Genomic DNA, 25,778 nt, shown 5'->3' on the forward strand with positions numbered 1-25,778 from the left:
GAAAAGGAAGTTGTGAAGAAAAAGCAAAAGTAATCCATGACTTAAGGAAACATTCTCTTCTTGGGCACTATTCCTTATAAGTTCCAATTTCTAGTTGTCCTCCCAGATGTTCCAGAACCAAAGAGTCTATTCTTTGCACATAGGCCCCTGGAATAAAGATCCACTCTCCCAAAATTTTGTGGTATAGGTAATTGAGGGATCAAAAGCCACAGTTGTCAAAAATATGGGAAATAATACATACAATGAGATAGAAATGAGAGAAGTTAAAATATCATGTACAAGAAACAATTAGTAAACCATTTTGACTGAAATGATGAGCAAAAGGAAAGGAAGAATTGAAATAGGGCCATAAAGGGAGGTGGAAGTCACACTGGGGAGGACTATAAATGTTAGGCTAAGGACTTTTTATTTTATCCTAGAGATCATAGGAAACCACTGAAAAATCTTGAGTAAGGAAGTGATATGAAAATAACTTTGATTTAAGAAAAGCTATTTGACAATTACGTAGAAGATGCTTCTCATGAAACATAGGTTCATATTGTTAATATCTACATTCTATCAGTGTAACTTATAGTAGCAAAACATGGAATATGACAGTCTCTAAATACTTAAAAATGAGTATCACACAGAGGTATAGAAAGTGCTTGGAAGTTGTGAATAGGTTGCAACCAATAAGTAACTTCTAAGAAGCAGAGAAAAAAATATCATCAAGGATATGTATGATAGGAAGCTATTATGAATCAGTCAAACCACCAGGGCAAGGAATGACATGGACAATCAGACTGCTGCCACCCTGAAGTTCTATGAATTTATTTTTTTAATTATTTTTTTATGCTCATTTTGTACAAATGTTTTTTTTTACATTAATAAAATATTCTTGTTTACAAGTAAACAAAATACCCCTCCTCCCCCATGAATATAGATAGACTTGCTTGGGCAAAAAAAGTAAAGGGGAGAGAAAAAAATTAAAATTAAAAAAAAATAATAGTAATAATTGTAGGTATGGCCAGGTGGCGCAATGGTTGGAGCACCAGCCCTGAAGCCATAAGCACCCAAGCCCATATCCAGCCTCGTAAACCCAACCATCACCCAGCTGTGTGACATGCAACTTCCCCGTTCCCCAATGCCCTGCAAAAACCAAAAAGAAGGAAAAAAAGACCCAAAATAGTAATAATAGTAGGAGTGGCTGGGTTGCAGACAGAGCATTGGCCCTTGATCCAGGAGCACCTGGGTCCAAATCCAGCCCCAGACACCCAAAGATCACCCTGCTATGTGGCCCCAGGCAGGCCATCCAGCCCTACTTGCCCTGAGCCCTCCCCCAAATAATAATAACAAAAAATGTGCTTGAGTCTTTGTTCCAACACCAACAACTCTGTCATGGGTGGATCTCATTCTTTATGATAAGTCCATGACAAAAGTTACTTCCATATTTTTCCACCGTTGCCATTGCTGATCGCAACTCCCTCCATTCTTATTTCTCCACTACCATGTACTATATTTTTTCTCTCCTTTCACTCTGACTCTGCTGTAGGGTCGCTGAGTGGCGCAGCAGACAGATCCCTGGTCCTGGGGCCAAGAAGCCCTGAGCCCCCATACCACCCCTTAGGCCCAGAATCCACATGGCCCTATGGTCCTGGCAGGCCTTCCAATCCCAGCCCCTTGCAAGAAGTAAGAAATAAAATGTGTTATATCTGACCACTCTCCCCCCATGGTCCCTCCTCTCCTCCTTTATTCACATCCCCACCCCTTCCCCCTGCTCGCCCCCTCCTTCTTACTCCAGATGTCTATACCCCATTGAGTATATATGCTGTTTCCTCTCCTAGCCATCTCTGATGAGAGCAAAGGTTCCCTCATTCCCCCTTGCCTCCCCCCTTCCATATCATTGTAATAGCTCATTGTAATAAAAAAAAATCTTATGTGAAATACCTTGGACTATTCCCCCTCTCCTTTTTCTTTCTCCCATTCCATTTCCCTTTTTTTCTATTGACTCCATTTTTACACCATATTTTATCTTCGAATTCAGCTTTCTCTGGTGCTTCAACTATAAAAGCTCTACCTGCTCTATTAACTGATAAGGTTCATATGAGTATTATCAGTGTCATTTTTCTATGCAGGAATACATGCAGTTCATCCTCATTAAGTCCCTCATATTTCCCCCCTCTCCTCCAATCTCCATGCTTCACCTGAGTCCTGCTTCTGAAGATCAAACCTTCTGTTCAGCTCTGGCCATTCCAAAAGGAACATTTGAAATTCCCCTGGTTCATTGCAAGTCCATCTTTTTCCCTGGAAGAGGACATTCAGCCTTGCTGGGTAGTTCATTCTTGGCTGCATTCTAAGATCTCTTGCCTTCCGGTATATTGTATTCCAAGCCCTACAAGCTTCCAATGTAATTGCTCCTAAGTCCGTGTGATCCTGACTGCAGCTCCACAATATTTGAACTGTGTCCTTCTGGCTGCTTGTAATATTTTCTCTTTGACTTGGGAGTTCTGGAACTTGGCTATAATATTCCTAGGGGCTGGTTTTTTGGGATCTCTTTCTCTGGGGGATTGGTGGATTTTCTCCATTTCTATTTTGCCCTCTGCTTCTAGAATATCAGGGCAATTTTCCTATAGTAATTCTTTGAAAATGATGTCAAGGCTCTTTTCCTGATCATGACTTTCAGGTATTCCAATAATTTTTAAATTATCTTTCCTAAATCTGTTTTCCATATCAATTGTTTTTTTCAATGAGATATTTCACATTTTCTTCTAATTTTTCATTTTTTTGGTTTTGAAGTATTGATTCCTGATTTCAGTTAAATTCATCAATCTGCCTGAGTTCTATTCTTTGTCTGAAGTATTTGTTCTCCTCAGAGAGTTTTCTTATCTCTTTTTCCATCTGGCCAATTTTGCTTTTTAAGGCATTCTTCTCCTCAATAACTTTTTGAACTGTTTTATCCATTTTGACCTAAGCTGGTTTTTAGCATGCTATTTTCTTCAGCATTTTTTTGGATTTCCTTGACTAAGCTGCTCACTTTATTTTCATATTTTTCCTTCATCTCTCTCCTTTCTTTTCCCAGTTTTTCTTCCAACTCCCTCATTTGATTTTCAAAGTCTTTTTTGAGCTCTGTCATAGCCTGAGCCCAATTTCTGTTTTTCTTGGAGTCTTTAGATACAGGAGCTTGTGCTTCCTCATCTTCAGACTGAGTATTTTGATCCTTCTTGGGCTCATTTGCAAAATATTTCTCAATAGTCTTCCTTTTGTTTCTCTGCTTGCTCATTTTCCCAGCCTGGGCCTGGTTTGGGGGTTGCTTCCTGAGATTTTGGGGCACTCCCACAAGGGTCTCAGTGTGTGAGGCTCTGTCCTCCCTCCTGGTCTGTGAATGACCATAAGCACCCCCCTCTTCCACAGAGCTGAGTTGGGGGGGGCCTGCTGTTCTATGGGGGAGCCTAGACTTCAATCAGGATCTGAATGTGGTCAGAGCCCCAGAGTCCTGGTCCAGGGGCAGAGGACAGAGCTCTGCAGTCTCTCTTCACTCCCCTCCCTCAGCTCAATGGGCTCATGCCCTGGGGGCTCCTGCTTATGGGCTCCACCTGCTTCTGTTTCCTGGTATGGGCTGAGGAAAGACCAAGCTGCTCCCTGTGTGCCCTGAGGACTGGGCTCCACATGCTCACTCTGGCAGATGTCCCCCCCACTGTTCCCCCACTTTGTGTGGGTGCTCCCAGCACCTTGAGCTGCCTCTGGGAGGCTGAAGTTCTTTGGCTCTGGTGGGCCACCCCTCTGGCAGGCCGCCTCTCCGATTCCAGGAAGCAGAGCCTTTCTGCTCTTTCCCAAGTTACCTTGAGTAGGAGAACTGCCTCACTTTGTCCCTTTGTGGGTTCTGTCTCTCGAAAGTTTAGTTAGAGTCCTTAGCTGATGAGTTTTATCAGAGAGCTCCTAAGACTTGATCCCTTCTTGTCGCCATCTTGGCTCCGCCCCCCCAAGTTCTATGAATTTAAAGCTACTTTTGACCTTTCATTTGGGTATCTCTCCCTGGATGATTTTAATTAGACTGCTAATGATGAGGCCAAAAGCTTATCTTGAATTTCTAGAATTAAAAAAAAAAAACGAATTCCACTCCACATGAAAAATCAAGAGTTTTTTTTACATACATTCCAATTAAATAGCCCAACATTGCTATGTCTCTCAGCACCATTCTCTAAGTTCAGAAATTAACTCAACTCATTTTCCTATAAAATGATGATCTATCTGTTCAGACATTCTCAGGATAATGTATTTGTAGTGGGGAGGACAAAATATTGAGCTAGTATCAAAATATCTTTATAGTCATAAAACAATCTATATAAATATTTCTCCTTCTATAATTCATGTGAAATTCTGTCTTATATATAATCAGTCCATATTTTCATATTTCATTGCACAGTCAACACTTTTTTCTTCTAAAAGAATATGGTTGGAATGTTAGAAATGATCCAAAAAAAGAAAAATCACATTGATGTTGCAGAGAGTCTAAGGTCAAGCAAATATTATATTATCAGATTTGAAGTACTTATGAAGGTCTCTTGAAAAGGAGTAACACAGATATAGAAGAAAGATAGACCATGAAGGAATATAAAACAATCTAAGGAAAACTGACTAGAATATATTGCATCACAGGAAATCAGCAGTAGAATCAGTGGAAAAGTAGGCACCCCTAAAATGCAGCTGAGAGGGCCATAATCAACCTTTAGCAAATAAATCATACTGAACCATTTGATATATTCAAATTTCCCCGAAGAAGGGGATGGGAGAATTACTATTTTCAACTGAGTTGCGAAACTTGAGATTTCAATTTACTTTTGGACAAAACAATGTTACTAGATCATTATTGGGCTGATGATGACCAGTCTGTACATATTGCTCCACATTCGCTGATCATTTGAATTTTTCCATTTTTAACAAAATGTTCTTGTCATTGCACACACCATTACCATCCTATTATTTATCCTACTCCTCAACTGTTTTCCATAATAAGCTATTAAGCATATAATTAACATCTATTATTAACATCTATTGTTGCTTTTTTTTAAAGTAAAGGATCCTCACATGGGGCTCTCTTAAAATTAAAGGAATGTGGCCTATATATCTGTATTTATAAGTTGTATCGTCAATTGGTGTGCAAATTGCCCATGAGTCCCATGCCTTTATATGCATGTGCATATATGCTTAAAAATCAAAGCTAATCTTATAACATGTAAGAAACAGAAGAAAATTTTAATGTTACATATGATTTAAAGTGTGATTAGCAAATGCTTCATCCTCCTGTCTCTTTGTTTCCCTGTTTTTCACCACTTCACTGAATCCCAGTTCCAAATATGTCTTACCCTATACCCATCTGCATAGCTCCCTCCAGAGTTCTCGCCTGCTATAGTAATTGTGCAGTTGCGTGTCATCAAGAGCCCCTACAGGGATGCAAATTTTAACAAACCAAATAAAACAGGGGATAGAAGGCAAGACCTAGGCAGAAATCCAAGACTATGGTTCTCAGAATAGAAGAAAGAAAGGGCCCAGAGGAAGAAAATCACTGAAGGAAGAATAGAAGAAGAGGGAGCATCTATGTACCAGTAGCTTGAGAATAATCATGCAGGCACTTGTTTCAGTTTTATCAGCTTGAAATAATCCCAAGACTCTGTCTATGTTCTTCTATAAAGCCCTATGAGTCTTAATTGTTAGGAAGTACAAGGTCAGATGGTTATTTGCCATAATTGCTTTAGGATAGTTTGCATACTATTGAACTAACAGGGAAGTGACATTTTCAATTACATTTTCCTATAATTTACTGTGCTAGATTCTAATAGTAGGGCCATCAATACTCATGCAATAGCCCCCTAAGTAACTAATCTTAGATTTATTAGAGGGGAAAAACATATAATTAGGACATTAGCAAAAAATAATGATGTAAGGAAAACAAATAGAACATTTCCAAAAGAATAGGAAAAATTAAGAATATAAATTTAGAGTTGGAAGTAACTTTAAAGATCAGAACTTTAAAGATCAGGAAATTGAAAACTAGAAAGGCAAAGAAATTTAAATTCAGTACTTCTGACTCAGAATCTACTACTCTTTCAATTATATAAACCTCTCATATAGAAAAATAAGCAAAACTTTAAGTATAGTTAAAATTTCTAAATAGCATCTATTTTGTAAGAAATGGCCATTTTTATAGAGTATAATATATGTCTAAGGAACACTGTGACTGACTGGCAATGATGGCTAGAGAATCCTACTGTTACAGATCTTTTGTTCATTCTCTATGTGATGTTTAGTCTTCCATGGCCAGAGACCCTAGTCCTAGCTATTTCAAAAAAGTAATCCATCAGCCACAAGAGACCAAAGTATGGCTCAATTAAAACAATCTAATTTATTATAATTTTTTAACTAGATGTGGGGGTTTTTTTAGGTTTTTGCAAGGTAATGGAGTTAAGTGGCTTGCCCAAGGCCCAGATATGTTTTTATCTGCCCCAATATAAATAAGCACTTTATTACCTTAGTGTGTTACTTGGGGCAATGAAAGGTCTAATTATTTGCCTGCCCAGGATAATAAAGCTAGAATGTCAAAAGCAAAACTTGAACTCATGTTTCCCTTACTCCAAAGACCAGTTCTTCATCCTTTCTCTATACTCTACTATTTCTAATCAATACTAGATTAATTTAAAAAAACATTAAAATTAGGGTTTTAGATAATTGTTTCAAGTTAATATTCTATTCATCTATAGAAAGGAGCCCATTTATACTTTTCAGTGCAGAGATCAAAATGGAAAATATATTTATTAATAGAAGCTGGATAATTTCCAGGATAAATGATCTTTTCCCCATCCCAAAGAAATGAGACTTGAGAGTTAATCATTTCATGGCTTCCAAAATACTTACTACTAGCTATTTTTATACTATTATTCATTCATTCATTGTAAGCAGTCATCTTTTGACTGAACTAACTTTTTCCAGTAGCTTAAGTGGGACCAGTTTCTAATGTAATTTTCATAGTATCTATTTTTCCACACTGACTCACTTTATACTCTCAAGTTTCTTTGACTACTTGAATGCTCAATTGGAAGTATATCAATCCCTAGGGACTTTCATGTAACATTGCAGCTGAGTCATGTCAAATACCAAACAATTAGCAAAACTTCATAAAAGCTCAACATTAAGTTCACTATCTTACCTAATCCATCCAATGATAGGTGCTTTATGCCCAGGGAAAATTGGGTTTGGGGCGTGTCAGTGTGTCTCTGTGTGTGTGTGTGTGTGTGTGTGTGTGTGTGTGTGTGTGTGTGTGTGTGTCTTCAATTTATCATTTACACCATTTAGTGGTTCTGGGGAGAGATGGAATGTGATAATTGAGTGTACCTTTTTCTAATTAGGGAACTGAGTGAAGGTTTTGATAGTCAACTGTCACTTATTCCCAATATAACCACATTTTATTTACACTAGGGAACCCATAAACCTGGATGACTGTGTCTTTTAAAAGCATAACTGAAGTAAGGATAGAACCATCAAAATTAGAAAATATGTCTTTGCTTTCATTTTCCTTGCATATAGCACAAAAAGCACTGAGAGTTGCCCTGTGGAAGTGTTTATATTTCATGGTTCTTGGCTGCAATCTCTTATCAGGAAGTCTGTGTACAGCTTTTAGAAAAATAACATTTAAAAGAAGAAACTAACATAAAATTTCCACACTTATAAAAAAAGATCCAGAATCATTCCAGTATCTTATTAAACAGGGAGAATTGATAACCATAGACCTGTTTAAATTTAATGAAATATAAATATAAATGATTGAGTAAATTTATTTCTTCATGTACCAAATTAGAGCTATATGTCAACCTTCCTTGATATTTTAGTAATATGTCTATTGATATTGAACATTATCAGAAATTATAAAACTTGAATATGTAATTGATGATGCAATAATAAAGCTTCTATTGTTTTTGTTCAGTCATTTTAGATATGCTGTACTCATTGTGACCCCTCTAGTGTTTTCTTGGCAGAGGTACTGGAATGGTTTGCCATTTCTTTTTACAACTGGTTTTATAGATCAGGAAACTGAGGCAAATAGGGTTAAGTGACTTAGCTAGGATCACACTGCAAATAAGAGTCTGAGGTCAGATTTGAATTCCAGGAGATGAGTCTTCCTGACTTCATACCTGGTGTTCAATCTACTGTGCCATTCGGCTAATTCCCTAGGCAGTAAAGTATTCTATCTGCAAGAACTCTGAAGAAGGCAGCAATTCCTATTGAGAGACTGGCAATGATCAGTAAACTTATTAAAGAAAATACCATTGATTTTCCCTCTCTATTCCTTTGCTTTGGGGTAACTATTTTTCAATTTTGCCATGCAATAGTAGTTTTAATACTCTTGTTCACCACTCTTTCCACTAAATTATCCATTTCTACAAACCTTTGGTTAATATGATCAAAAAAAAAAAGAAAGAAGATAACAAATTACCAATGTCAAAAATGAAAACAGTGAGCTAACCACCAATGAGGAGGAAATTAAAGAGATAATTTGGAGCTACTTTGCCCAACTGTATGCCAATAAATTTGATAACCTGAATGAAATGGAAGAATACAAAAATACAAACTGCCCAGATTAACAAAACAGGAAATAAATTACTTAACCCTATTTCCAAAAAATAAATTGAAGAAATCATCAATAAACTCCCTAAGAAAAAGTCTCTGGATCCAGATAGATTTACAAGTGAATTCTACCAAACATTTAAGGAACGATTAATTCCTATGCTACATAGACTATTTTTAAAAATAGAAGAAAGAATTCTGTCAAACTCCTTTTATGACAACAACATGGTGCTGATACCTAACCATGAAGAACCAAAACACACAAAGAAAATTATAGGCTGGGGCGGCTAGGTGGCGCAGTGGATAAAGCACCGGCCCTGGAGTCAGGAGTACCTGGGTTCAAATCCGGTCTCAGACACTTAATAATTACCTAGCTGTGTGGCCTTGGCAAGCCACTGAACCCCATTTGCCTTGCAAAAACCTAAAAAAAATTATAGACCAATTTCCCTAATGAATATTGATGCAAAAATCTTAAAGAAAATTTTAGCAATGAGACTACAACAAGGGTAATATACCATGATCAGGTAAGATTTATTCCAGGTGGGCAGGGGTGGTTCCACATTAGGAAAAGTCAACATAATCAAACATATTAATAGCAAAACCAACAGAAATCATATAATTATCTCAACAGATGCTGAAAAAGCCTTTAATAAAATATGACATCCATTCCTATTAAAAATACTAGAAAGTTTAGGAATAAATGGAGTTTTCCTAAAATAATAGTATTTATCTAAAACTACCAACCAATATTATATGTAACAGGAATAAACTCAGAGCATTCTCAATAAAATCTGGGGTGAAACAAGGATGCCTCTTATTACCATTACTATTCCATATAGTATTAGAAATGCTAGCTGTGTAGCAATAATAGAAGAAAAAGAAATTGAAGGTATCAGAACTGGCAATGAGGAAACAAACTTTCACTCTTTACTGATATTGTGGTATACTTAAAGAATCATAGAAAATCATCTTAAAATCTCCTTGAAACAATTAACAAATTCAGCAAAGTAGCAGGATATAAAATAAACCCACATAAATCATCAGTATTTCTATATATAAACAGCAAAGCCCAAGAGCAAGAGACAGAAAGAGAAATCCCATTTAAAGTTACTATAGACAACATTAACTACTTGGGAATCTACCTCTCAAGAAAAACCCAGAAATTATATGAACAAAATTTAAAAATAATTCTCACCCAAATAAACTCAGATCTAAATAATTGGAAAAATGTCAAAAAATTCTCATGATTAGGTCAAGCTAATATAATAAAAATGACAATTATACCCAAATTAAATTAATTATTCAGCTCTATACAATCAAACTCCAAACAACTACTTTACTGAGCTAGAAAAATGAACTTTTTGTTTGTCCTTCATTCTTATAGAGACCCATGACAACAGGGATGTGATGTCACAGCATGCAAGTGAGTTGCATTCAAGTGAAGGGGATGCTGTGCAAAGTCACCAGCCCCACGTCCTCCTCTAGAGTCATCTGGGCCCAGTCACAACCATATCTTAGAATCAAAATTCATCATCTCATCTTGTGCAATTCTTATTCATATTTTCCAAAATATAACCCATAGAAAAATTCAACAAGTTGCTAAGATTTTTAAAATTTACCATTTTTCATATTTTGCAAGTATTTTATATATGCAAATATATTTACATTTATTTATCTTTTTTTACATTTTGCAAGTATCCAATGTATCTTTACAATTGCTCATGCACTATCTCTTACTGAGCAAACTACTGACCTTCACATGTAATAATAGATATAGCCAGCACTTACATAATGATTTTAGGTTTATAAAGGTCTTTATATATACTATCTCATGAAAGAAGGAAAGAAAGAAAGAAACAAACAAACAAACAAACAGAAGAAAAGAAAGAAAGAAAAAGGAAGGGAGGAAGAGAAAGGGAGGGAGGAAGAAAGAAAGAAAGGAAGGGAGGGAGGAAAAAAGAAAGAGAAAGAGGGGAAGAGAGAGAGAGAAAGGAAGGAAGGAAGGAAGGAAGGAAGGAAGGAAGGAAGGAAGGAAGGAAGGAAGGAAGGAAGGAAGGAAGGAAGGAGAAAGGCAGAAAGAAAGAGAAAAAAGGAAGAACGAAAGATAAAGAAAGAAGAGAGAGAAGAAAGAGAAAGAGAGTAAGAAAGAAAAGAGAAAGAAAAAAGAAAGAAACAAGCAAACAAACAAAGAACAAAGAACCTCTCTACTTACTGACAGAAATTGGTGAGGAGTGGGGCAGAGTTAGCAAGGGCAAGAAAGGAGAATCTCTTCAGTCTACTTTGAGCTTTTTTCAAGTTAGTTTTTAATTAATTCATCTCAATAGGCCCCACTAGGAGAAGCTGGCTTTTAGCTTTGGAAGGGAAGATGGAGTAGGTCAACTTGACTTTTCAATTGCTGAAGAAAAAAACCTCTGGGGAGACATGAGAAGAGCTTGCAGTCTGTATCATGTCCCTGCCCAAAACTTGCTACAGTGGAATCTTTGGGGAACTTCCTTTTGGATGAAATCTAGGGCTCTCTCTTGGTTGAATTGAATCATCTCATTCCCAATGGAAGAGGCTTTTCACTCAGTACTTCCAAGTATACTTTTTCTGGTTTTGATTTTATTACCAAAGTTGATAAATGGGTTTCTTCACTTACAAAAAAGCTTTTTCTGGACATTAAATCTAAATTTGCATCTCAGTATCCATAGTGCCTGGTTCTATCCTCCCCAAATATCATGAAATCAATTATCCCCACCATACTTCCCTTTCTTCCAGTCATTACAGTTTATTGATGCCCATTTAAATCATGATGCCCAAAGCAGCTCTTCAAATACTTAAACAAAGATAACAGATTTCCTATGAGTCTTCTTTTCTCCCAACTGATTATATCCCAATGAACCTCAAAAACCAAGACATCAAATATCCTCACCATGCTGGTTTCCCTCTCTTCAGTATACTCCTAAGTTTATTAAAATTCTTTTAAATTATACTACCCAAAACTGAACACATCATTCTTAATTGCCACAACAGATTACTGACTTTATATAAAACTTAAAGAAAATTACAAATTAAAGCCACAATTAAGTTACAAATTAAAGCCACAAAAAAAAAATCTCAGAAATTTTCTGAACAATGTCTAACTCTCTACATTTCATCTTCTATTTGTTGAATTGATCTTTTTGTTACCAACTTCACATTTAACTCCACTGATTTTAATCTGATTAGTTTCAACCCAAGATCATCTTGGACTTTAATTTATCCAACTCATTCTAGCTTTGAATCTTGTGACTAATGCATATTAAGTTCTTAATAAATGCTTCCCAGTTTTCCTTTTCTTTTTTTTTATTTTTGAAAGACAATAGGGTTAAATGACTTGCCCAAAGTCATGCAGCTAGGTAAGTATTAAGTGTCTGAGAACAGATTTGAACTCAGGTCCTCCTGACTCCAGGGCCAGTGCTCTATCCACTATATCACCTAACTACCCCAGTTTCCCAGGTTTCTTAAACCCCACACATCCTTTCCACCCCTATTACATACTCTTCAAAGCAGTGAGACTGGACTCCTTACTCTTCCTTGAAGAAGACCCTATGCCTCTCACTTGTGGCTATTTTCTCTGTTCACTCCCCATCCATGCAATGTTCTTCCCCCTCCTCTTTGCCTCCTGACTTCCCTGGTTTTTTTTCAATGTCCCAGTAAGAATCCCACCTACTACAAGAAGCTTTTCCAATCTCTCTTAATTCTAGTGGCTTACTTCTATTGATTAATTCGTACTGTATATAGATTATTTGTATCTAGTTGTTATCCCCTATCCCCATTAGATTGTGAGATCTTTGAGAGCAAAGACTATCTTTTGCCTTTCTTTATATCCCCGGGATTGAGTACATAATATATGCTTGGTCCACTTGTCCACTGGCTACCTGCTTGTTGACATTTTGGCATTTCTTCTGAATATTAGATGAACCTTTATCCAAATCATTGATAAAATAATACTGAATCATTAACAACTAACCCTTGAGTCCAGTCTTGGAACCATTTCTAAAACTAAACTATTTGGATTATTTCTCTATACCTCTCCATCTTTTCTATATGAATGGTATGAGATACTTTATGAAAACTTTGCTCAAATCTAAGCAAATATAGGAGAATTTAGAAGAAGAAAAATAGAACTAACACAGGGAAAGGAGAACAGATGCCAAGAGGACATACTCTCAGTATGAAGCCCCCATTGCCCTGAATCCAAAGCAGTGCACAATGACCTAGCATCTACTAGAAAAGTTGGGCAATGACTTTGTTGTCTGGTCAAAAGCCTCACAATCCTCAGAAGTTTTAAATAAAGAGAACATTGGCACCAACCAGTGACTAAGTTGGAACTAATACAAGGCAATTAATTTTCTAAATTGTCTAGTGAATGAGAAATAAGGAGCAGAGAGCAAAGGCTAGGAGGAGGAGTTAATTATCCTTAACTTGAATGTACAAGACTGAGTTTTACTGTATTAGTGTCTGCAGCATTCTCCTCATTTATCACTTTAGGAGTCCAATAAAAAAAGAAAGAAAAAAGGTTAGTCGTGATTCTCTTGCTCATGAAAGCTATTTTGTAATCACTGCTTCCCTTTCTAGATATTTCTCAACCAGCTCTTTAATTATTCCTTCTAGAATTTTCCCAAAAATTAAAGCCAGGATCGTTGTCTGATATTTTACAAACTCTTTTTTTTCTTTTTTTGAAAAGAGGGACTGGCAACTTGATTGCACTCTTTGTATTTCTAAATTAAATTTCCACATAAAAGAGGAATTTCAGAAAAACAACAAGTAGAAGGAAAGATGGGTATAAAACTGCACCATCATGTAGATGAGTGATGTACTTGGGCTTTGGAAACATCTAGATTCAAATATTTAATTTTTCTGTAGTTCTGTTTTGTCACCTTCAAGTATCATTCCCAAGAAATTATAAATTATATTATCTGAGACTTTAGCATAGCTGTATTCTAGCTCTTTTCTTACAAAACTCTGCCATAAATGATGATATTCTATCCATCAAAGCTCCTTAAAAATCTACAAGCTGTCCAAAAGCATCAGAGAAATTTTTCTTATTTGTGGATCTCTATGAAAAATCCTAAACTGTTTGTCCTCACAATTGCTCAATAAGAAAGCTGAAGACTCTAGTCAGTTAATTAGTGCAAGAAAAGATCTTGATAAACATCCAATGTCCTCTTAGTTCAGGTGAGCACACTAAGTCCCAGAAATATAAATGGAAAAAAAGAGAGGAAGAACTAAATCATCAGAAAAATAGGAAAGAAAAAGGAGATAAAAGCAAAATTTCAAAGGGAAAAAGGAAACAAAACTTCAAAGAGAAAGGAGTAACAAATGAAGAGATCAAGTCTAAGGGGAAGAGAGTTAGCGAGTATAGGGACACTTTATAAAAAGATTAAGCTAAAGTAATTCAAGAGGCAAGTAATTTATTTATAGCAGAAGAGGATGAATATATAACTACTCCCAAAAATCTAATACTACAGTCATATTGAGGAAAATGTAAACCTGGTTCTTATTAATGAATCTAATAATCCAATGAGGCAAAAAAGTAACATATTGGATAAGAAAACAAAATCCTATAATATACTACTTGCAAGACACATGTTTAAAAAAACAAAAACAAACACAAAATAAAGCTAAGATCGGGGGGAAAATATTACTATGAACCAATTGAATCCAAGAAAGTAAGTGTTATAATCATTCTATCAACAAAGCAAAAGCAAATATTTATAAATAAAAAGGGATAAACAGGGAAACTATTAACCTAAAAAAAGCCGTGGACAGCACCAGTATCAGTAACAGATTTATACACTCTCTATACCTTAGCATCCAAATTCATCATAAAGGAAACATTAAATGAGCTACAAGAATACATAGACAGTAACATAATAGTGACAGAAGACTTTTACATCCCTCTTTCAATTTTTGATGTCTAAAAGACAGATAAAAGTAAAAATAAGAACTGAACAAATTGGGGCTGCTAGGTGGCGCAGTGGATAGAGCACTGGCCCTGGAGTCTGGAGTCCCTGAGTTCAAATCCCACCTCAGACACTTAATAATTATCTAGCTGTGTGGCCTTGGGCAAGACACTTAACCCCATTTGCCTTAAAAAAAAACAAACAAACAAACAAAAAAGAAAGAACTGAACAAATTGCTGGAGAAACTAGAACTAAAAAACTATGGTGTCTTCTAAATAAGACTTCAAAATAATATATGTATTTCTCCATACCGCCTAGAACTTTTTAAAAATTTGATTGTACTATGGCACAACGATATTGCAAATAAATGTAAAAAGGCATAATAGTATTTACATATATCATAACACAAACAAAAAAAAACATTGATTCAAAGGATACAAAGACACAAAGTTGCCATCCAAATGCCAAATTAACAATGAACTCCTAAATAACGGATAAGTTAAGGAACAAATAATAGAGTCAATGTTTGAAAGAAAATGATAATGCAGAAACAACATAGAAATCTCTAGGACAAAACTAAAGCAGTATTCAGTGAGGGAAAATAAATCACATCTCCCAGAGGATATATTAAAATAAAAAATAGAGGATTAATGAATTGATTTATCATTTCTCTCAATATTAGATAGTCAACAAATGTGACTAATCATTTGGTTGGTTGGTGTGATCATTTTCGATCCAAAGGACTAGTAGTAGTAGTAGTAGTAGTAGTAGTAGTAGTAGTAGTAGTAGTAGTAGTAGTAGTAGACACAGATCAGCTGGTTATGTGATTATAAGTAAGTCACAACCTCTGTCTGTCTCAGTTTCCTCACTAGCAAAATAAGGATTTAAAAAAAGTACTTCCAGGATTTTTGTGAGAATAAAAATATAAATGTTAACTATTATTATTGTAAATAATTCAAATAAGAAGCCAAGTGATCTTTATGATTGAACCTTTCAAAAGACACTGTTTTTCAATAAGAATATAGTCTTATTAACTCTTTCAATGTTCTCCTTTCTTGTAAAGGTGCCGCCCTGAAGATTGTCAATCTACTGGATCATTTGGGGGTTTCATATGTAAATGTTAAAATGGAAATTTACCTGAACTCAGAGCTTAGAAAAAGATCATACATTTATGCTGATTCTCTTGGAATTTACTATAGCATATAAAATGTGTAGCTAACAGGTATTTTAACTTCCCCTCTGTCAAAGAAATTAAAGTTTTTCATGTCCATACAAAACTACTGTAAAATATAAAACTGGACAATGCCTACTCTATCATTTCTTCCTATTTGTTGAACAAACAGGCTGGAAACAAGTTAGGTTATTTGCCACAATTAAAAGGGTATGAATTTCATTTTCTGCTGTGCCAGTAACTTTTTCCCCTAGGACACTGGACAAATCGTTTAAACTTTGCATTGTCTGTACCTTCATCTGTAATATGGGTCAGTGGAAGAGCATTCTTCTCATATTTTGATACTTATTCTACTTACTAAACACATGGACGGAAAATACATATAAGTCATGTTATTTAAAGCAATCACAAATGTTATAATGTTTTTAAATATTCCTGTTGGAAGCCGTTATTTGTCTCTTATGAACTCAGAACATTTTATAACTTTTATTCTCATTCCTCATAATGTGTGAGGACGTAGAATGCTTTTCAATACAAGGGACCTCCCAAAATGAGAAACTGTATTGTGCAAAATTCCTCCCACAATACAATTTGCACCTCATCTTTGACTTTAGAGCAATATTGGCAAACTATGGAGAATTCCTGTCTTTGTATGTTAAAAATGATTATATTTTGTTTGCCAATCCTAGAATGAAGTTATCTAACAATAGATAAGTCTTAAGGAATTGACAGAAGTTCATAAAGGATAAGTGACTTGCAGAAGGTCACTAACAAAAGTAGCAAGTTTCAGAAGCAGGTTGAGAAAGCAAGTATTCATGAATTCAAGTCTGGTACTCATAGACATGACAATAGATAATTTAATTTAATGTAAACTGGGAGGAACTTTAAAGGTCATCTAGTTACCCCTTTTTATTTTACAGATGAGGAAACATTTCAGAGAGGTTATGTAACTTAAACAGAGTTAAAGGAAGTAAGTAGCAGATCTGTTATTTAAACCCACTGCCATTAAATTATCCCAAGGCAAAACTGGAATTTGAAGGCAAAAGTTAGAACAATAATAGCTCAACAATAATTATTATAGTTTTTAAGGAAGTTTATATAATGTTTTTCTTCATGATCACTATCCCCAAACCTCTTTGAAGGAAAGAATATATCATCTCCATTTAGATAGGATCCTTGGTTTAAGAGCATTTCATACTTAGTAAAATAAGTCACTTCAGATCAATAAACATTTATTAAGTCCTAATAATATTTCACACTCTTTGCTAAATTCTTGGAGATACAAGGAAAAACAAAATAGTTCCTGTCCTCAAGTAGCTCACATTCTCATATAGGAGATAGCAAACAAATAACTGCTTTGGAGGGAAAGCACTACCATTAGGGGAGACAAGGAAAGACTTCTTTATGGAAGGTAAGATTTGAGTTGGATCTTAAAGAAAGTCATTTCATTCATTATTTTATCCTTACAGTAAGCATATGTATCATAGATACATAGAGAATTCAAATAACTTCACAAAAGTAGCAATCAATGTAGGTAGGACCAATTACAGGTATCCTATTCCCTCAGTCCAATGCTTTCTGTAAGTTATAATACCTTGTATTGTGAGGATTCATGGATGCACAAATGACAAAATAAAAATGTGTTGATTTAATTCATATATACAAATGTAAATTAAATGTGTGGAGTTGTGAGGAATAGGATTTTGATTTTTGTGGGGGGGAGCTATATTATTTTTAACATTTAAAAAAGCTACCTTTTGAAGGTAGCTTTTAACACTTCAGAATATGACATAATTTTACAAAGAATTATATGGAAAAGAGAGGTCATCATTCATTTTCAAATAGTAAAACACTACAAAGACATTATGTTCATTTGACTTAGTGCTATAATCCTGATAATTTTTCATAGTACCCTAGGCCCAAATCCCCATTTTACAAGATAAAAGTTGGTTTACCAGTTTATCTAGATCACAAATGACTTAGAGATATTTTATTCTTAATATTTAAATGAGCCCTATTTCTGTTCTTCAGGTTCAAATGAGTAAACCTTACAGGTGTCAATTATGATTATAATTATTATTAAATGTGATTATCATATGATGCTATTATTTTATAGTAAGAAAATTCTCTCTGGGATCTTGTGATTAAGTATATGCAGAATTTATATCAAATGAGTTTCCATAGGATCATCTCTCCACTGACTTTTTTTATCTTTGTCTATTTCTGGTGTGCTTAAGAAACACCTATCTGATAGATACATTTAGTATTAAAAATAGATTTCAGGGAATTCTTGTATAAATGATTGGAAAATCTGATTGACCATCTGCTAAACCACCTATAGCTTGGTAATACAACAATGGCAATGAAGTTCTAAACTTATGCTTCTTAATGGTTCTAAACTGCATTAAGATTTGGGAATATCGGCTAGGTGGCATAGTGGATAAAGCACCGGCCTTGGAGTCAGGAGTACCTTGATTCAAATCTGGTTAATAATTACTTAGCTGTGTGGCCTTGGGCAAGCCACTTAACCCCATTTGCCTAGCAAAAACCTCAAAATAAAGATTTGGGTATATCCTGGGTAGGAGTGAATCCTGGGGGACCCTAAGAATAGTGCAAAAATCAAGATGATATAGACTGATAAAATGCCTGAAAAATAGATCAAATATGGAGTAAGAAACATTTAAATAACTAGAAATAACAAAAATAATTAATGATCATATAGTATCAAAAGCTTTGCAAAAGCATTCTATGTACATATATATATATATATAATATACACAAATCATATAATTTCTTATGAATTTCCCAATCTTTTAGATAGGTTCTATAGATATTATTATTATACCCATCTTACAGATGAAGAAATTGAGACTGAGAGTAAGGAATCATAACCAAAATCATGTAAGTAAGAATTAAAGTAAGGATTTGAATCCAGCTTTGCCTGGCACAAAATCTAGCATCCTTTTCACTATACTGTGAACAAATAGTAGAAAACAAAATAACAGGACAAGACATTTATTTGATTCAATTAAATTTCTTCAAGGAAGTGTTACAGGATGCAATTTTAAATTTATGGTAAGTTATAGAGGCAAAAACACTCCCTACCTGTTACCTGACCACCCACATACCCACATACCTACAGTCCTATGAAAATGCCTGCAAACTTTTGTCATTGTGCTTCAAATATCCATTGTTTAAATTACAAAATTGAATAATATCCTATAAAATCACTTGCTCAATTCTTGCTGTAAAATTCAGATAGAAAATGAATTATATGTAATATGTCAACAGTATATTAGAAGAATAACTGATGGTTTCAATAATAGCAGCTCTCAATTGAAGGTCCTTAGTGAAAGAGGACAGCTCAGGTGTGAAACATCTAATTCATAGGAAACAAAGAGACTACATTTGACTCTTTATTGCCCTTAATGAGCCAATGAAACTTAGCACTGACAACATTGAAGACTGAACAAAGGGTCTCCCTAGGAAGTATAACTGAAATTGTTCATTTTAAAGTACCTTGTGTCACTATGCCCTGGACTCACACTAAAAAAACTTGCATTACACTACACTCTCTTAATTTTTTGAGAGCCTCAAAGTCCAAACATATTAAGCTTCAGACTCTACAGTGTACCCACTGTATTCATTACAGAAACCAAGGGCAAAGTCACACCCTAGAGAAAATGGGTGGTGAAGAAGGAATAAAAGAGAAAAAATCAAGCCAGCATACAATCCAAAGTCTGTTGTATAGACCATAAAGATTTTTTTTTAAATCAAAACCAGGGAATCACTACAGTAATGCTACGTGGAAAATGTATCATTTAAAATGAGCCTTGAAAGGAATGTAGTGTTGGTAAAGAAAAGGTGTTGAATGAGGCACGATGGAGAAAGATTGCAGGATGGTACCACAAAGAGACGATGAGTTTGTAGGCAAAGACCCTGTATTCAAATCCTGACTCTGCCATTTACTGTGTATATCACCAGGATCATATTATTCCATGTCTTTCAGTATTATTTTCCTCACCTGTACAATAAGTTGGTTTGACCTCCCTCTCCTCTCTAAGTCATTCTTCCTCTACACTTAATACATCTCATTGTACATATTCATCCCAGTCCTTTATTCAAAAGTTCTCTTTAATTATCCTCTGAACTATGATCTCCTAAAAATCTGTTAGGTTTATGCCCTGAATTTTTTTTTACTCTGTGTCTTCATCAATATAAAATATTCATCTCAGTATTTCATGAGCATTTTCAGCAAAACATTGATGTTTATATTTGTTATTTAGAGTCGCATGAATTTATTTTATTTTAGGATCATTAGAAATGCAAGTTAATATCAATCCTAAGAAGGAAATTACTCACAAATGTGATGGGAAGATTTGTTGCAATGATTAACTTTTAATATAATTTTTAAACCAGAAATTCAGGTCTAAAATCCTAACTAATTTGGAAGCCACCTCCCCCCCATAATACTTCAGATTCATAAAAGAAAATGAGCTACAGTGACAAAACTTAGTAATTCCATTAGAAGCACATGCAATTTCTTCCCAGATCTATTCTGTATTAAAGAACACTCTGCCCATGGAGCAGTTTGAAAGATCAAATGAACAACATGAAAAAACAGAGCTTAAATATAAATCTGTCATCAATGTTTATTTCAGGTAAATTTTCTTCTTGCCAGAGATGAGTTTATACTGTGAATCTGAGCAGTTAGTTTGAATAAAATGAATTCTGTTTTCTGGAGCAAATGAAAATCACTTCTACCAAATTTCCCACAAAGCATTTGTGCATATGGAGATAGTAACAACTGTAAATGGGATATAAAAAAAAGAAGCAAATTATATGAGACTTCTGGTTTTTAGCTTCTCTATTGGGCTCTTCTATGAAAGAGAAATTACTTATTCATCACATTATGCTAGAGTTGCCACACTTAATCTAATCAGTATCTAATAAAAATGTGATCCTGGGCTGTTACAAAATTTTTCCACCCTCTACTCCCTGCACCCCCTCCAACTTTCATCCATCTACTGAAATTTTTCTGCTTAGGAGTCCTTTTCCTCAATAAGGCATATTGTGACCAATGGTTTATGCTTTCTTAAAGACAATTTATGAATGTCTCCTTTCATTTTGCCTTTAGATAGACACCATTTAATGTAATTCAAGCACAATTACTGCAAGTGTTATGAGAAACTGGACCTCAGTGTCTATAAAGCAGTTCTGTATGATTGGGGGTTTTTTAACTGCTTCAAAACCCCTGCCTTGGATTTGTGAATTTCAATTTTTGTTTTTGTTTTTTACAGCCATTAAAATGAGTATTTTTAAATCATATTTTATTTTCCTTAATTACATGTAAAAACCATTTTAAACACTTGAACTTTTTAAAGTTTTGAGTTCCAAATTCTATCCCTATCTCCCTCATCTCCCCCATTTCTGATATGGTAAGCAATCTGTTACAGGTTATACATATGCAATCATGTAAAACATTTCCGTATTAATCATTTTGTACAAAAAAAAGAAAAAAGGAAGGAAGCTTTAATTTGTATTCATATGACATTTCTTTCTCTGAAAGTGGATAGTATTTTTCAACATGAGTCTTTTGGGATTGACTTGGATCACTGTATTGCAAAAAATAGTGAAGTCTATTAATAAGTGTCTAATTATTACTGAGTTATTAACAAATCTATCACTAATAGCACAGTTGTTCATCATGCAATATTTCTGTCACTATATATGATGTCTCCTAGTCTATTCACTTCACTTTGTATCAATTCATGTAAGTCTTTTCAGTTTTTCCTAAAATCACTCTATTCATCATTTCTTATAGCACAGTAGTATTCCATAACAAACATATAGACCATTATGAACCAAACATTGTGCTAAGCATTTGATAAATATTCAATTGAACCTCATAACAACCAGGGAAGGTTTATAGTTGAGGAAACTGATGCCAGTCATTTAGCCTCTCAGAGCCTCAGCTTTCTCAACCGGAAAGAGGGGACAGAGATACCAGTAGGACTTCCCCACAAGGTTATTGAAAGGATTGATTTTGAGATAATGAATGTAAAAGGTTTTACACCATTTAGAACACTACAAATGTCATCTATCATCTTCAGCCTAACCATCATCATCATCATCCTAATCTATTCATTTATTCTCTTTGCAGGCAGGCCAGTAATGATTGTAGTTGAATACATGGAGAATGGATCCCTGGACTCCTTTCTTCGGGTGAGGTGTCATTTTTCCAGTGATATTTAAAGAAGCTATTCTGAGTTAGGGTTTTAGATCATTTATTATAAATTAATTTTTATATAATATTATTCATGGAATTTTTAGTGAAGTATAGCAGCATTTTCCCTAGAGTGAATTTCTTAGGTACAGTGATACATTAGAGCATAACTAGAAGGGATGAGGAGGGTGAAAGATTTGAACTTGATAATGTAATTGATTTCTCATATAAGTATAGTTACCATATTCAGTAATATATTATGAAGAGAGAGATGAATTGAAACCCCACTTCTATTCCTTATACATACTACTCACTTGGCTTAATCACTTTTAAAGTACTTTTCTATCAGATTTTGCTTGGAGAAATCTAGCACTAGTCTGATAATTGATGTCTAATCGATTATGGCTTGTAGTCATAATATGAATTAGAAATGGATCACTTTTGCCTTTGTTCCCCCACCCTCACAAGGTCTTTGTATGATTAGCAAGTAAGGGAAGCAAGAACAAATGAGAAAATGTAAGGAAAAAGTCATTTTGGGGGAATAAATTTAAGGAGCACACTTATAAGTTTGCTCTTCAAATATCTAAAAGTGTTAATCTCAAAAGTGGAACTGATCAAGAAACTTAATAATTCATTTAGTGCTATAAAATAAAAGATATGAGACAATACCAGGAATCTGTAGTTTGAGGTATCATCATCCTTTAGCATTAATGAGTCTACCATTTATTTATTGGTGGGGGAGATCTATTATGGTAAATACCCCAGAGAAGTCAAGTGTGTATTGTGGAGGGGTGGAGGGGTGGAGGCAAGAGGGCGGGAAATTGATTTGTTTTTGTCTTTTGTGACTGAGCACATTCAAAGGTAAATTACTTAAATTCATAACATTACTTAATTACTGAGAATAAATGGAATGCTTAAATTACTTAAATTCATAATATTCTTCACTCATTCTATTGCAATGGTTCTTAAACTTTTGTGTGTCATGGGCAGTTTAAGCTGTCTGGTGAAGTCTTATAGACTTCCTCAAAATAGTATAGGTTTTTTTTTAAATCATAATTGAAAGAAATGTTAACTTTCAATAGCGATTAAAAAATAAAAATATTTTGTTTGTTTTTCCCTTCCAAGTTTCCTTCTACCCAATCTATCCATAGATACCTTAGGACTCTTGGACCCCAGTTTACAAATCCCTGTTACTTAGGGTCCTTGATATATTTCACTGTCTTATTTAAAAGGCAGGTTTCTTTTTTCCACTTGAGACTTCAAATATTAATTTTCTTCTTTTCTTTTGGATAAAAGGTATTCACCAATCCCATTTTTGGATCCTTTATTTATATAATCACACTACTAGAGTGCTCATCTCATCTTTCTCTCTTGATTCTCAATTTCATTTATTTTTTTCCCCATGGTGTCATGCCTTTCTTCTCTTCCATCCTGCCATCATTATTAGCAGCAATGATTTATATTTACAGTGTGATTGGTATTGATATCCAGTTTCAATACTATAGACTGAATTCAGCAAAATTGTGGGGTTATTATAAAGCAATACTATTCATACTACATATTCACTACCAAGTGTCCTCTTTTAGGCAAAATGAAATTCATGGATATTTGAAGAAAAAATCTGCTCATCATTTTCATTCTTTCCCCTCTCCCCCTCTCGCTCTTCCTCTCCTTCTCTCCCTATATCCTCCCTCTATTCCTCTCTCCCCTCCTCTCTCTTTCTCTCTCAGTAGCCATTTTGGGAGTATGTTAATTTTAGACTTACTCTTCATTTGTACTGCAAGAAGGGTTACTATCTTAAGCTAATTTGAGTGTTCCCTTTAATATTTGAAGCAATTACAAGTTTTCTCTTTCTGGTATGTTTATTCAAAACAGTAGTTTGGGTATTCAAAATAGTAGTTTGGGTTTAGATATGTATCTGAATAACTCCTTCTAGAATGATGCTTTGAATAAGCTTTTCTATCAGCTGTATTTGGAAGCAGGCTATGAAGATAAATAGTAAACCAGACACAAAACTCAAATTGATGCTAGAAATAAGAGCAAGGAATGCCAAGAAGCACACTAAAAGATAATCAGTTGCTTCAGCTATCTTTCATCTGACAAAAATCACATGTTATCTAAATTATGCTTTTATTTATACTTATTAATATTTTCAAATAATATTTAACTTACAAATCTCAGTGAGTGAATGGAGAACTAGGCCATCCATATTGATACATCTAATCACTTTTACTTTAAATTTGTGGAAAGAATGCTGAATTTGGATATTAGAAGAACTGAACTTATTCCAGCATTTTTAACCATAATGATGGATAATTTAGCACCTTAGACTAGCCACTGCACTTCCCTAGGCCTCAGTTTCTTCATCTATTAAAAAAACAAAAAGGTCATACTAAATGACCTTTGAGGTCCTTTCCCATCATAAACAAATGATTCTATGAACTATTATCTCTGATTCTAATTCTGTCTCTCCTTTATAGCGTGCTTGACTTTGGTCAAGTCACCTTATGCCTCAGCTTCCTCAACCATAAAATGAGAGGATTGAATTGAGAGTTCTACAGTCCATTTCAGATATAATTCTCTAAATTTTTTTATCTTAAAAAAGTGAAAAATAATTCTAGGAAGGTTTCCTTTTTTAAGAACTAGAATCCTACTTTACAATAATAATCGGTTCTATCCCAGAAACTCAAAGAATTTTATAAAGTTTTGCTCAATAAGCTTACTCAACATTCATGCCTGGAAGGAAAAAACAAAACTCACATATATGACAAATTCCTGAAATCTATATTTAAAAGATGGTAGAGATTCCAGAGAGATTTCCTTGTCAAGATTCATTCCTTTTAACAAGTTTAGCAATGTGGAGTCCTGTGTTTGGACTTGACAATTTTTTTTTTTTGCTGAAGTGCTAACTCATACTTCCTTCTTTAATAATGGAAACTATACTAATTGAATCATGGCTAGTTATGTACTTGAGCTTGGACTTAGTTATTTATTCCAGAGTTACAAAGCAGAAAATGGAGTGAAAAGCAAAAACACCAATGACTGGGATACCTAATGTGAAGGTTTCTTATACAAATAGAAACACTCTCCTCTTAAAGAAAGGTGAAGGAGGGGCAACTAGGTGGTGCAGTGGATAGAACACCAGGCCCTGGAGTCAGGAGGGCCTCAGACACTTAACAATTACCTGGCTGTGTTGCTTTGGGCAAGTCACTTAATCCTATTGAGTGGGAAAAAAAAAGAAAGTTGAAGGTCTGTGGAAAAATAGGGCATCATAGAACTCATATGGCCTCAGAAAATTATGCTATAAAATCCCAGATAGAGCAGAGTACAAACAATGTGACTCTATAGTGGAGTAATTTCTGATTCTAGTGTAATTGTTCTTGATCCAACCAGGTCCAGAGCTGAAGTACAAGGAATAAATCACAATGGAGAGGAGAAAACTTGAATTTCATCCATAACTAGTATTGCCAGTAGGTGTATGGTTCAGGTGAAGGGTGGGGAGTGGAAGATCAGTTCTCAGAATGGGAATCTCAATTTTAGGGTACTACTAAAAGTCTAAATAAAACCCTAGGAAATATAGGCTCATGAATTTATAGATTGATATTAAAAAAGAACTCTGAGACTTTCTGGTCTAATAGTCTCATTTTACAGATAAAGAAACTAAGAAATAGAATGCGACTTAGCCAAGGTAGTAAGTGACAGGGACAGGTTCACCATAATGATGAATAATTTGACTCTTAAGCAATGCTGAGCGATTTCCCCTTTAAAACGCATTCCAACCTAGAAGCATCTAGAGTGCAGAGCAATGGTGCCAAACAAGTAGAAATGGAGACCACTAAACTATAATACATATATGTAT

General features: G+C 34.7%; 1 protein-coding gene across 1 annotated transcript in view; it reads left to right on the forward strand.

The window, feature by feature from the left end:
- Window positions 1-25,778, forward strand: part of LOC141491396 (ephrin type-A receptor 6) — a 1,165,986-nt gene that overhangs the window by 976,560 nt on the left and 163,648 nt on the right. The window contains exon 13 of the mRNA XM_074192302.1: window positions 21,857-21,918. Coding sequence (XP_074048403.1) covers window positions 21,857-21,918 — 62 coding nt within the window. The remainder of the gene's footprint in view (window positions 1-21,856; window positions 21,919-25,778) is intronic.

Source organism: Macrotis lagotis, chromosome 6 (genome assembly GCF_037893015.1).
Source record: "Macrotis lagotis isolate mMagLag1 chromosome 6, bilby.v1.9.chrom.fasta, whole genome shotgun sequence".
Lineage (NCBI taxonomy): Eukaryota > Metazoa > Chordata > Mammalia > Peramelemorphia > Peramelidae > Macrotis > Macrotis lagotis.